A 14,985-nucleotide genomic window follows, 5' to 3' on the forward strand; every position below is an offset into this window, starting at 1 on the left:
GGTAACCTTTCGGTAACCTGAACAACCGTTCTCGACTTATTTCGATGCCTGCTTTAGCTGTAGTCTGACCACTTCAAAGAGTATTCAGTGGTAACTTCCAACATTGCAACTGCTGCTATTCAAAATTTTTAAAAACAAGATGCAGCCACCATTCACCTGTTTATTCATCGTACCTTATGCCATATTTCTTTGAACTCCGCGAGACAAGAGGAGGCAGCAACGAACCAGCAGTTGCCAAGATGACCCTGTGAAACATCACCGGAACTTGCACCTTCCACAAACAGTTTAGGGTCGTCACAAATTTGCTGCAACAAAACAACAACAAAATTAATATGTAACTAAGTACCTTACGTAGATTCTTGCCTAGTAAACTTATTATTTCTTTAATTTAAAGCAGGGCTTGTAGAATGTTTCTAAAATCCACTAGCCATAGGATCAGTGATTTTAAAAATTTACTAGCCACTTTTAAAAATTCACTAGCCCTACTTTACTTGAAGTTAATACAATTTTATTAAATAATAGTAATAATCGGATACATGAATGTCACCTAAAAAGGGAGACAGAGCTTAAAAACACTAATATTGAGGTTTTGGGGTGGGGGCAAGCTATTCATGTCTACAAAACAGACTTAACTGCAACATTTGACTTTTTTTCACTAGCCATCAGGCATGGCAATATTAGTTATTTACTAGCCCAACACTGAATATTGATCACTAGCCATGGGAGTGGGCCTACCATAATCTAGAAGCCTTGTTTAAAGCAACCTAAGGTTGATATTAATTTCGGATTGAAAGCAAAATATTTTAACGTTCTCGAATTGTGTAGTGATCTCTGAAACTTGAACAGTGAATTGTGATGCGATACTGAACAAAAATATCATAAAGAGTAATGTCAAATGATGAGTGCCTATTCACCATTATATAACTGGCAATGTTTTCTTTTTAAACTGCCTATGTTTGTGTCTGGAATAGGGTTTTGCATATTTCATGGCTGTCTCTGTTAGGAACTTCATTAACAATTTATAACAGTTACTGTACAATTTACAGTGTACTCGCAACTAAAAAAACATGGCTTCTAGATTATGGTAGCCCCACTCCCATGTCTAATGATATTTAATGTTGGGCTAGTAAATAACTACTATTGTCATGAACGACGGCTAGTGAATTGTTTTGGGTCAAATGTTCCAGTCAAGTCTACTGTGTAAATATGAATATCCTGCCCTCACCCCAAGCCCCCAACGTTAGTGTTTTAAGCTGTATCTCCCTCTTCAAGTGACATATCGGATTATTACTATTATTTAGTAAAATTGTATTAACTTAAAGTAAAGTAGGGCTAGTGAATTTTTAATCATGGCTAGTAAATTTTTTAAAATGACTTATCCCATGGCTACTGGATTTTATAAAAATTATAGAAGTCCTGAAGAAGCAATATTAAAATAGAATCTGATGAAGCTGCTGATCGACTGAAAGATCATCACAGAAATAATAGCAGAGACAAAACATTGTTGTAATTTAACAGCTATAAATTACGGATGTTAAATTCAGGCAACATTTTATTCAGTATTACATCGCGATTCGCTACACAAGTTTCAGGGATTATTACACAATCCTTTAACGATAAATACTAGTTGTTAAAGGGACGTACCCTAGTTTTTAAACACTACAGCATATTTTTCACTATTAGAGCCGTTTATTATAACTGGAATCAAACATTACTTATATTTTATATTTTCATATTTTAAAATAGCAGTTATTGATTCAAGTTCTAGTCTATGTTTTTAAGGATATTTTCCGGTTTTAACGTCACAGACTCTTGTTTCACTCTGTTGTAACTGTATCCAAGTGTGTTACAGGTTTGTAGATTAACTAAACTTGGTGTCCATGTTGTAACTTTATCTAAGTGTGTTACAGGTTTGTAGATTAACTAAACTTGGTGTCCATGTTGTAACTTTATCCAAGTGTGTTACAGGTTTGTAGATTAACTAAACTTGGTGTCCATGTTGTAACTTTATCCAAGTGTGTTACAGGTTTGTAGATTAACTAAACTTGGTGTCCATGTTGTAACTTTATCCAAGTGTGTTACAGGTTTGTAGATTAACTAAACTTGGTGTCCATGTTGTAACTTTATCTAAGTGTGTTACAGGTTTGTAGATTAACTAAACTTAGTGTCCAGTTTTACAAGCTGAAACTAGGGTCTACACCTTTACCGGTAATCAATTTTCAAACTGACAGCAAATGTTTCTAATCAAAATATTCAAAACAAAATGTTCCCTGTTAAGTCTAATTTATAATTAGGTTTTGTAAACTACAGCTACGCACACTTATTTACTATACAATGTATACATGTATTTAACAGTGGCATAGGAATGTGCCAAAAAGGGAGGTCACACACACACACACACACACACACACACACACACACACACACACACACACACACACACACACACACACACACACACACACACACACACACACACAGATATATATATATATATATATATATATACCATCCCTGTTGCTACTGGATCAAGAAAAGTTGCCCACCCTCTGTCTTCCAATAACATTGTTTAATTATTTTAATACCAGGACTCAAAATAGTGGCCTGCCAAAAAGAGTCTTTTTTTTTTTATAGATTTAGCAGGTGAAATAGAACTTGACCTGACAAAACTTGCAGGTAATGTTTTTTTTCAACAAAGAGATGTATGTACTATGTACAATTATCTCATCTATTATTTAGCTTAAGATTCTGTTAAGTTTTAATTCCACGATGCTCTAAAATACATTTTAGAGGTCGTAATATTCCATACATTATCCCAAACCCTCCACTCACCCCATGTTGTCTTACTTCTAGCAGGCTATATCTTGCATACCTGTCAACTCTCACGCATTTGTAACAAACTTTACGCTCTCACGCAACATTACTATAATATCACGCTTTTTCTAAAAATAAAAATATTTTATAATCATGGTTTATATTTGAGAGCTGAATGGAATTATATACTAATTATGCAGGGTCGCTGAATTCGTTACCTATTAATAATACAGCATATCGGTTCAATACCAACAATCACTCGCGGGTGCTACCTATGATCAACTTGTATGGTTTAAATTAACCGTATTAATTAGTCAAATTTGCACTCGCTCGATTTTTTTTTTTTAATTTTTAGATTTCCATTTTGAACTTATACAAACAACAACAAAAAACTTCGCCCTGAACCTGATCAAGAGCCTACAGTCCCTGGACCCTGACTTCTAACTTTTTCATGCCTAAGAATTGCCACAGGTTGACAGCTGTGATCTTGTTCTTAGCAGAATATATTTGTTTTTAAATATTAGCAGGCCATATTTAATACCTATTTTGAGGCCTTGGACTATAAGTACTGGCCCTTACACCAATCATTAGTTAAATGTTTTTTTTGTTAAAAACACCACTAGAGCACATTGATTTATTAATCATCGGCTATTGGATGTCAAACATACCGCATAGAGCCTTTGGTCTACCAGTTGTGGTGCATGGGCCCACCGACGTGTATCGATCCCAGACCAACTGTGCATGAGGCGAATGTTTTACCACTGGGTTACGTCCCACCCCTTACACAAAACACTGTCATTATTTACAAATACGGGGGCTGGATGCAGCCCAGTCGTAAGGTGTCCGCTTGATGCACGGTCGGTCTGGGATCGATCCCCATCGGTGGGCCCATTGGGCTACTTCTCATTGCAGCCAGTGCACCGCAACTGGTATATCAAAGTCTGTGGTATGTGCTATCCTGTCTATGGGATGGTGCATATAAAACATCCCATGCGGCTAATCAAAAAGAGTAGCCCATGAAGTGGTGACAGCGGGTTTCCTCCCTCAATATCTGTGTGGTCCGTAACCAAATGTCCTGCACCATATAACCGTAAATAAATGTGTTGAGTGCATCATTAAATGAACCATTTCCTTCCAATAGCCGATGATTAATAAATCAATGTGCTCCAGTGGTGTCATTAAACTTTTTTATTTATAAATACATGTAAATATCTAAATACCCATGCATGTATACTATATCTACAGTAGGACATTGATTTTAATAACATTAGCTACCAGCTGTGAACTGTTCTGCAAAGCCATCCTAGATATATTTGATTGAACTACTTTAACAGTATTCCTGCCACATATCTGACTGCTAATCAATACAATGTAAAACATGTTACGTGCATGTTTAATAGAGATATTTCTACTAGCTGGGTGTGTGATATTTGTCACTGATCTCTATAACATATTACTGATCTCCGATAACATATTACATACATATTAAAAATAGCTATTTCTGCTAGGTGGGTTTGTAAAAATAATATTTGTCACAGATATTTCTACTAGGTGTGTGTGTAATACGAGTCACTATCTCTATAACATATTACATACATATTTAATACAGCTATTTCTACTAGGTGGATGTGTCATAATTGTCACTGATCTCTAGTTTAATTTGTAATAAATGTCAGATGAATATTTCTATCTAAACAAAAACACACAAACACACAGACAGAGAACAATTTATATTGATAAACTCAGTGGCAGACCTGTAGGAATGTGAACTTTCCAACAGACAGGACAGCATATACCATTGCCTTACATCTACCAGTTGTGGGACACTGGTTTGGATGGTGAAAAAAAGTCATAAAATGTGTAATGATTCTGTCATAAAACTGCCTCAGGTGAGCACTCTACCATGCAACTAAGTTTTCTATTATAGTACGGTAATAATTATTGCAGTGCATAGAATTTGGCAGGACCGATTTTGTCGTACGTCTGTCAGTTGTGCAAAACCAATATCAACATAAACAACAGATCGTTCGTGCAAAAGCTGTAATCGTTCGTCAGAAAATCTAAAAAGACGTGTTGGCTAATTTTATTTAAATTTTTAGGGAAGAAAATATTTGATGGAGAAAAGCTACGAAAAACTTTCATATTAGATTCTCATTTGATTACCATGGCCTATTAACATTTTTGTTTGTATTTGAAAAACTGAAGAAAATTGTTCATGTAAACACTAAAAGTAAAACCACACGAACGACATATCAGTTGTCTAAAATATTCTAATTTTATGCTCTGCTATTACCTATTATGACTACTTATGGAAGTCACCTATCCAGGGCTATCTCATGCACTCGTCAAATTCGCAAATTGCTAATTCTCTGAATAATTGGCGAATTTTATTTTAATTTGGCGAAAAAAACATTTGTAATATTTATTATTTTATTGGAAAATAGGTTTTGCATTTTTAAGATGATATGGTGAAATGTTCTGATCACCCAAAGCTATCCCTGCTCTCGTAGTGAGCAGCGAAGTACAAATTACAGAGATCAGGGCCCAGTTTCATAAAACATCGTAAATCTAGTTTTCACCTAAATGTAAATCTACGACCAATTCACAATTCTATTACTGTTAATACTACAACTAATATAGCTTGAAGTACACATATTTCATTTTCTTTTGTCCTTTCAATGCTTCGTCTTCCCTAATGATATAATTTTCTGTGTGAATTACATTTCATTTCAACTTATTTTCGTGCTTATATCAAATTAAGGTTTAAGCACGCTGTCCTGGGCACATACTTCAGCTATCTGTCTGTCTGTTCAGGACAGTGGGTTATTTGTTAGTGATAGAGAGAGAAGAGGGTGTAGTGGTCTTACACCTACCCACTGAGTCGTTAAAACTCACTCTGGGTGGGAGCCGGTACCGGGCTGCGAACCTGGTACCTACCAGCCTTACGTCCAATGGCTTAACCACGACACCACTGAGACTGTTGTGAATCACAATGTAGATGTCAAACAGATGTAAACGTATGACCCGTATAACTGCCAGTCACAGACATAAACTTATGGGGCCGAATTTATGAAGCCTGATTTTATGTTTATGTACATGTAGTTACACATGTCTAAGTTAAAAACAGGCTTTGTAAATCTGGCCCATTATGTTTTGTCAAATTGGTTCCTTGTTTGGGGGTGGGGGTTGCCATTATATTTTAATATGGTATGTTTTGCTTAATGATACCACTAGAGCACACCGATTTGTTAATCATTGACTACTGGATGTCAAACATTTGGTAACTTTAAAGTACGGTCTTAGATAGAAAACTCGCTACATTTTTCCATTAGCAAGGGATCTTTTATATGCACCATCCCACAGACAGGATAGCACATAACAGAACCATTGATAAACCAGTTGTGAGGCACTGGCTGGAATGCGAAATAACTAGCTGAACAGGCCCACCAATAAACAATAAAAATTCCCAATTTCAATACCTGATATATGTAACTAAGAAAGAGTTACCATTCAGGGCCCCGTTCCACAAAGCAATCTTAGCCCTCAGATTACCTTAGCTTAAGCGCATAGCTACCCTATGCACTTAAGTTGATCTTAGGGCTAAGATCGCTTCGTGGAACGGGGCCCAGGTAGCTACATACATGTAAGAATGTAATATATTTAGGGAATAATACCACTGTCAGGCACGGCGGAAGCAAGCAGTCATTGACGGGGCTGACTAAGATCGAGGGTGCAAAGCAAAAGTTTTTAGGGAGTTCGGGGTATATGCTCCCTTCATAAACATTTGCAAACTTCATGTTCTGAGATGCAATTTCCTGCATTCTACAAGTAAAATTCATCTCTGCTTTAAAATTTACTACCAATATGTTTTATTCAGAATTATTTGGGAGAGGGGGGGGGGGGTGGCCAGAGCACCCCAGCCTCACTGCTCCACCATGCCTGACTGTGTTTCATTGTTAACTATATAATGATTAAACACAAAATTTTAATTTTGGGACAAAGGATGGGTAAATATGGGCTTGTTTTTATTATGACTAAGACAGAAGAACCTTTAGAAGTAAACGGCTTAACATACAGGGCCCCATTCCACGAAGCAATCTTAGCGTTATGATTACCTTATGTGCATATCTACCTTATGTGCTTAAGGTGATCTTAGCGCTAAGATCGCTTCGTGGAACGGGGCCATGGATCTAGATGAGAATGTCACAGATTGGTCAGTTGCGTCTGTTGTGTTAACAAGGATGGGCAAATTTATATACATGACTAGGTAGTCTCATGCTTATCATGACTATGAAAGAATGACTTGTAACAGTGAAAGGAATGAAGGAAATGTTTTATTTAAAGATGCACTCAACACATTTCATTTATAGTTATATGGCATCAGACATATGGTTAAGGACCACACAGATATAGAGAGAGGAAACCTGCCATCGCCACTTCATTGGTCACTCTTTTTTTATTAGCAGCAAGGGATCTTTTATATGCACCATCCCACAGACAGGATAGTACATACCACGACCTTTGATACACCAGTTGTGGAGCACTGGCTAGAACAAGAAATAGCTGAATAGGCCCACCGATGAGGAACAATCCCAAACCAACCGCACATCAAACGAGTGCTTTACCACTGGGCTTCCGGTACATTCCGCCCTTTAATATGACTAAAACAGAATAACCTTTAGCAGTAAACGGGTTAACATACAGGTATCTAGATGAGAATGTCACAGATTGGTCAGTTGTGTCTGTTGTGTTAACAAGGATGGGCAAATTTAAATACATGTACCGGTACTAGGTATGCTCATGCTTATCGTGACTAAGAAAGAATGTCTTGTAACAGTGAAAGGGTTAATATAGCTACCTGAGAACTCAGGTATCTGTCAGTTCAGCCTGCTGACAACAGAGATAATAAACATCAAGGTAGAACAGGTACCTGGCCGGCGTGTTTTTCTCGTTTAATGTATTTTGTGGGTTCAACAGTGCATGGGTAGGAACATATTTAAAAACAACATGTTTTTTCTGTAGGTTATGTACATGACTGTGTGACCGTCCTCGATGGCGCAGTGGTTATGCCATCAGACTACAGGCTGGTAGGTACAGGGTTCGCAGCCCAGTACCGGCTCCAACCCAGAGTGAGTTCTTAAGGGCTCAGTGAGCAGGAGTAAGGCCATTACACGCTCTTCTCTCTCACTAACCACTAACCAACTAACAACTAACCCACTGTCCTGGACAGACAGCCCAGATAGTTGAGGTATGTGCCCAGGAGAGCGTGCTTGAACCTTCATTGGATATAAGCACGAAAATAAGTTGAAATGAAATGAAATGACAGTGTGCTAATTAGACACTCGACAATTCACCACATACAAATTTTAAAAACAATTATTAAATTTTATTAAAAAAACATTTTATTGTCCCAGATCACAAGCATAGCAATGTCAACAGTTGGGAGCCCTAAATCAAAGATGTACATTAACACAGGCCCAAAAGAACCAGGGATGGGTGGGAAGACAGACATATCCCCCACCCACCCACCCACATGAAGACACAAATTTACTTTTTTCCCCTACTCAATATCCATGTAAATAAAAATAAAAACTTGGTTGTGTCCTCCACTTCAGATATCATTCTAACTAATATTTTTGTTACATTTAAGCACACACATACACACACACAAAAATATTTTAGTTTGGCGAAAACATTTCATATAATAATTGATTTGTTTTTGGACTATAACTCAGGATTGTTTTTGACCCTAGTTTTTAAACATTAAGGCATATTTTTCACTATCACAGCCATTTATGATTACTAAAATCAAACACTACTTATATTTTATTGTTTAGATAATCCATTTCCATACAACCGAAGTGTTTCTGGTCATTCTGGTGTTTCTAATACCACAAAATGCATTTTTCATATATTTAAAAACACATGTGTGTCTGAGAAACAGTAGTTATGGAGTCAAGTTTTAGTCAATTTTTAATAATATTTCACCGTTTCAACTTCACAGACTCTTGTTTCACTCTCTTGTAACGTTATCCAAATGTATACAGGTTTATAACTTAACCAAACTTGGTGTCCATTTTGACGGGTTGAAACTAGGATCTGCACCTTTAATACTATTCATTGACTTACATACATTGTACAAATTCATATCCAGCCAGCTTTTTCAAGCAAACTGTTCACTACTCCTTTGATTACTGCTTAGCAGGGCCATACCAAGGAGGAGGTTTGGGTGGGGGGGTCAACAGACCTCAGTAAAATACAAAAAGTGTTCCTTTTAGTTTAAAAGAAGACCACTGTTCTCTGATTTTGTTTTGTACCTCCACCTCAAAGTTATATTAGGTTACATGACTGTTGTATCAGAATTGTTTGTCATTTTTTTGTGCATTTATTGATGTATAATTACAAACTTTCCGGTTTTATACAATTTCCTCAATTCTGATTGGACAACGTCAAATTAAAACTGAATGTTCTCCCTCGATAAACCTTAAAAAATGACATCATTACATCAGCTGGGACGTCATTACATAAAACAGGTCATGGAAAGGACGCTAGATGTTGATTTATGTGTATTTTAACTAAATATGGTGTGCCCAGGTGCTTGTGCATACATTTCAGAAGAGGGTGAGGTTCTAAACTGTGGCTAGTGAAATTTATGAGTGGTTAAGATATGCTTGATCAAGGGGAGGGTTCAACTGCCGTAACCCACCCTTTGCACAAGCTTCTGTCTGTAATTATATAAAATATGTTTGTCATTTTTAAATGAATTTATTGATGTACAACTGTCAAACTGCATAAAATTGTGTAGCGTAGTGAAGGATTTTAAACTAAACACCTCAGAAACTGACGTCAAAGGGAACATCATTACGTAAAGCAGATCACGCGAAGAACGTTAGGAACTGATTTATGAATTATATGTAGTTTTTAACTAAATATGTTGTGCTGTTTTTAATTATGAGAATTGTGCATAATTTTTTGCTATTTTATACAATTTGTGTCTTTTATACATTGATAGATTTGCACAAAATGGTGAACAATTCTTATATAACGGTCACAAATTGTATAAATCAATTTGTAACTTTCTTTCAATAACCTGTTTTACATGTTGACATCATTTAAAGTAATTAAATTTTCAGTACATTCATTACAATACATAACATCATCCCACTGATCCAGATGTAGCAACGGGAATTGGTTCAATTCTTGATGATCATAAAAATTACATCGTCAGGGAACGTCATATCCTGATGATGTTATTTTACATGGGCAAGTTGTCTTATTGAGCGTTATTGTTTATGGACCAAAAATAATTCCAAATAAAGTATGAAGTTTTAGTGTTATTCTTAGCAAGTATGATTCACACAGTTTGCGGATGATTATTTTTGTTCATACCCCGATGAATGTAAAAGAAATAAAAGAAATAAAAGACAATCCTTAAATAACATAAAGTTGGTTTACAAAATACATACATGTAGTAAACAATTATTACTAAATGTTAATCTACAAATAATGAACATACTGATATATATATTTTTTTAAAAGGAGTAAGAACAAAAATGGAAATAAAAAGAAAATTGAAAGGAGAAAAGTGAAAATAAAAAAATAGATATACTTTCAAACTGGCATCATAATTAAATATATATACATGTATACAACACAACAGTAATAAGTGTCTCAGTTGTGACGTTCTAGCACTTTTTACAATCAGTTTTCAGTAACATCGTCCAATGACAATAAAAGTTTGTAATTACATGCATACATAGTTAAAGCCCTATTAAATATCTGACTCTACATGCATATCTATTTCAATACATTATTCCTTAAGATGACTGATAATGGTATGGACAGAATCAAACAAGTCCCGTGGGAACGATATCTCAACTTGGGGTTCTGTCCTGGGCTAAGACACTAGCTATCCAGACTTGGCCCGCGACGGACATGCCTGAAACCTTAGTGGTATATGGGCATGTTAAAAATACTCTCTCTCTCAACTTGGGAGACACAATCTCCAGTGTGGGGGCACAAGCCAATTTTTATCTTTATGTAGAGAAAACAAAAATAAGAAATAAATTTTTCTCCTCAAGTGTGTGGCTTGCGCCCAATGCCCCCCCCCCCCCCCCCCCCCCCCCCCCCCCCCCCCCCCCCCCCCCCCCCCCCCCCCCCCCCCCCCCCCCCCCCCCCCCCCCCCCCCCCCCCCCCCCCCCCCCCCCCCCCCCCCCCCCCCCCCCTCCCCCCCCAACCCCCCCCTCCCCCCCCCCCCCCCCCCCCCCCCCCCCCCCCCCCACCCCCCCCCCTCCCCCCCCCCCCCCCCCCCCCCCCCCCCCCCCCCCCCCCCCCCCCCCCCCCCCCCCCCCCCCCCCCCCCCCCCCCCCCCCCCCCACCCCCCCCACCCCCCCCCCCCCCCACCACCTTCCTATGTACCTGAATCACTACTACATGGGTGTAGGCTGTTTGTAGAGGGAAGGTGGTCATATGGTTTGGACAAACAACCCACTCAGGATAAAACCATTTTTTACAATGTAATATTACACTATTCATATACATGTAGGTGTCCAGAGAAAGTTTGTTTTTTTTTAAAAGAGGTCCGCTAAATTCATAGAACACCCCCCCCCCCACCCCACCCCCCCAACTCCTCCCGATCCAGACTACGTTATATCCCTGTATTACCTACCTTTGGTCTCTTCCATACAACCCCTTGTATTTTGTCCTTGGTGAAGAAAAGGGAGCGGTCATCAGGAGGGAACTCGGAGTCAATGAAGAGGGTTCCCTTCTCCACACATTCCTTCTTCAGGGCAGTGTAGTTCTGATTCTTGTAGTGCTTCACTGTATCAAACAAACCCATCTTGTGTTCTGCGTCCACTAGGTGCTACAATACTAAAACAAAAGGAAAATATATATATAATATAAGGTGAGACGAAAGTTCCAGATTTGAAGTGGCGATGCAGCTTTTTTTTTTTCTTTTTTTTTTTTAAAGCATGGATTGCACAGAAAAGGTGGATATATTTGATACCGAAATAAAAAGCATATTTAAACTGAAATATCAGAATGCACATTTTAGTTCATGCACGATGGCATTTTGGCTCCAAATGTGGTTTTACGTCATAGCATAAAAAAGCCCAGAAAAAATCGACATCATACCACAGGAAATAAAAAAAAATAAAAAAAAAAAAAAAATTGATTCACGAGGGTCAAAATTGACGAGTGCGCTGACCAAAGACTAGAAGTTTATTTTGTTTGACCTAATACAGTAAAATCCACTTAATTGCATAGCCCCAGTGCATGTCAAATTTATGCTAATAACCATAAACATTTTTTTAAATACAGTCAATGAATATCCTAGCTTTGCACCACCCATTTTGGGGGTTTGCACCAAATTCAAGGCAATACATAGTAAGTATAAACATGATGATCTCAAAACATTTTAACTCAAAACCAGTCAAATGTTAAGCTTTAAATAAATTAAAATAATATGAATATCTGAATATCCACAACTCTTCAGTGCCTGTTAATAACTTTTATTGCACTAAAAACACCTCGCTTCACTCAGAACAGACAACAAAACTTGTTGCGCCCAAATAAGTGTGATCTAAATCCCTGCCTCATTCACCAGCACCCAATAGCTGACATTTTCTGGCTCTAATTATGACAATAAATAGATACAGTTCTAAATTTACTGCTTTGATTTGTTTAAAAAACAAAACACCAAAATTTAAAACACCAAAAAAAAAAAAAAACACCATCATTCCTTTCCTTTCTAGATAACAAATTCAAGATTTCATTTCTTTAATTTCTAGTTACTTTTGCGTTTGTAGCCAATTAAGGTTCAAGTATGCTGCCCTGGACACACACCTCAGCTATCTGAACTGTGTCCAGCACAATGGGTTAGTGGTTATTTCATTTCAATTTATTTTCGTGCTTATATCCAGTTAAGGTTCAAGCATGCTGTCCTGGGCACACACCTCAGCTATCTGGGCTGTCTGTCCAGGACAGTGGGTTAGTTGTTAGTGGTTAGTGATAGAGAAGAGGGTGTAGTAATCTTACACCTACCCATTAAGTAATTAAAACTTGCTCTGGATAGGAGCCGGTACCGGGTTGTGAACCCTGTACCTACCAGTTTATGTCCAATGGCTTAACCATGACGTGATATTAGTGAGCGAAAGTCAGTGTAGTGGCCTGACAAATAACCTACCGAGTCGTTAAACTCACTCTAGGTGGGAAGCAACACCTGGGGTCTGATGCATGAACCGAGACAACCAAAAGTCTCTAACAACTCAATGTCCCGGACTGTATACGTCAAGACTTTGGCCATCGCCAGTTTCCAATGCATGGACACAACATGCGACAATGAAGTTCGAAACTTTAGCAAAATTGTCACAACGTCTGTTGTATTTCTATTTATAAACTAGGAAATCCCGAGAAATTTCGTTCAAAACACTCCAATATAAAAACGTATAAAAAAAACCCACTAAATATATCGATAGAAAATGGACCTGTAATCCAGTATTAGAGTATTCGGGATAAGAGACACAGAAAAGAATGAGACACACATACAAAGTGAAGAGAAGGTAGTTAAATTAATTGAAAGTAAACTGAGTTTGAATGTCAAAAACACCTTCGACATCGAAAGAAACAATTGCTGTGATGCAGAACCGTAAAAAAATCAAAGGATCCGGCATTTCTATAGCAGAGGACCTGACTGCTATCAACCACCAACTACTGAGGCAAACTAAAGAAAACACACATGTTGAATCAGCGTGGTCATCTGCGGGTAATATATTTGCCAAAATCCATAGTGGGAGAATTATCAAAGTTAACTGGAACCCAAACTTCGGTCCGAAAACCTCAACCAGCCAAGTACAACGAATTCCACTAAGCCCAGAAATAGTTGTGACGGCTAGCACACCATGCTGAGCCACTTATTTTTACACTGACACTGGTCACTTTATTATGACACGTTTCTATTTGTAAATGACTGTTTGTGCACTTTTCTATTTATTTTACTAGTTGAGACTGCGTCTAAAATTGCTATTCATCATTATCATCAACACCATCATCATCATCCATATCACTTCATGATCATCATCACAAATGATATTTGAGTGATATTTAATAATCTATATAAAAATGTCACCGTTGTACATTATTTAAATATACATGTCTATAACATGTATATATGTAAGTTGTCATTGGGGGGTTTGTTGTCCCTTTCTCTTGGGCGTACTCTGTGTGTGTTTATGTGTATGTGTGCGTGTGTGCGTGTGTGTGTGCATGTGTGTGTCTTTGTACTGGGGTTGGGTTTTTGGGTGTGAGCCTGTGTGTGTGTATGTAATTATATCCATGTACATGTATATAAGTTCTGGCACAATATTTAAGCCACACCTGCCTTTAGAACACATTATAATAGTGAACTAAGTTTCAGATATATGCATGTGGTGGAATACTTTACAGTATACTATTGCTGGCTGTTTCGTAATATAAAATACACGACTGCCACTGAACCAATAACAAAACAGTATTTCCATTGCAAGCTATCACACTTGGTGAGTGAGTTATTTGTAAACCTAAGTGAGTGGTTGGTGTTTGATAACACGGCTTGTGTATAAGGGCGACTCGGTAAAAACAGTCCTGTGTTAATTCCAAGCTTATCTAACCTACAAATATATTAAACGAAAATACCACACTTAAACTACATATATGCGTATGGTGGACCACCACGTGGATTTACTTATTTATCTATTTGTTCGTTTTGTTTATATTATTTATATATTTATCTATTTGTGGCTTGAAACAGATTTGTCTGTTTGTATCATCAGGACTTTATATGTCTCTTTCTGTCTGTCTGTCTGTCTGTCTGTCTGTCTGTCTGTCTGTCTGTCTGTCTCTCTCTCTCTCCCTCCCTCCCTCCCTCCCTCCCTCCCTCTCCTCTCTCTCTCTCTCTCTCTCTCTTCTGTTAGTGAATTAATGTTAATATTAGTCTATTTATTTACTTACATATATTTATCTATTTATTGTAACATATACTATTAATTTATTGCCACTAAATCAACATCATTAGATATTAATGAATAATTCATATAATTGTTTCCTAATGTTTAATATTTTGAGTTTTTATGTACGCCCTTCCCCACTCTACGAACAGCTTTCAATGTACACATTACCCCCCGCCCCCAAGAT

General features: G+C 37.6%; 1 protein-coding gene across 1 annotated transcript in view; it reads right to left on the reverse strand.

Moving 5' to 3' along the window:
- The window catches only part of LOC121370941 (calpain-5-like), a 52,712-nt gene that overhangs the window by 27,620 nt on the left and 10,107 nt on the right, over positions 1-14,985 (reverse strand). Inside the window, exons 2-3 of the mRNA XM_041496494.1 lie at positions 11,483-11,685; positions 174-305 (exon numbers count right to left, since the gene is read on the reverse strand). Coding sequence (XP_041352428.1) covers positions 174-305; positions 11,483-11,653 — 303 coding nt within the window. The 5' untranslated portion in view covers positions 11,654-11,685. The remainder of the gene's footprint in view (positions 1-173; positions 306-11,482; positions 11,686-14,985) is intronic.

Source organism: Gigantopelta aegis, chromosome 1 (assembly GCF_016097555.1).
Source record: "Gigantopelta aegis isolate Gae_Host chromosome 1, Gae_host_genome, whole genome shotgun sequence".
Lineage (NCBI taxonomy): Eukaryota > Metazoa > Mollusca > Gastropoda > Neomphalida > Peltospiridae > Gigantopelta > Gigantopelta aegis.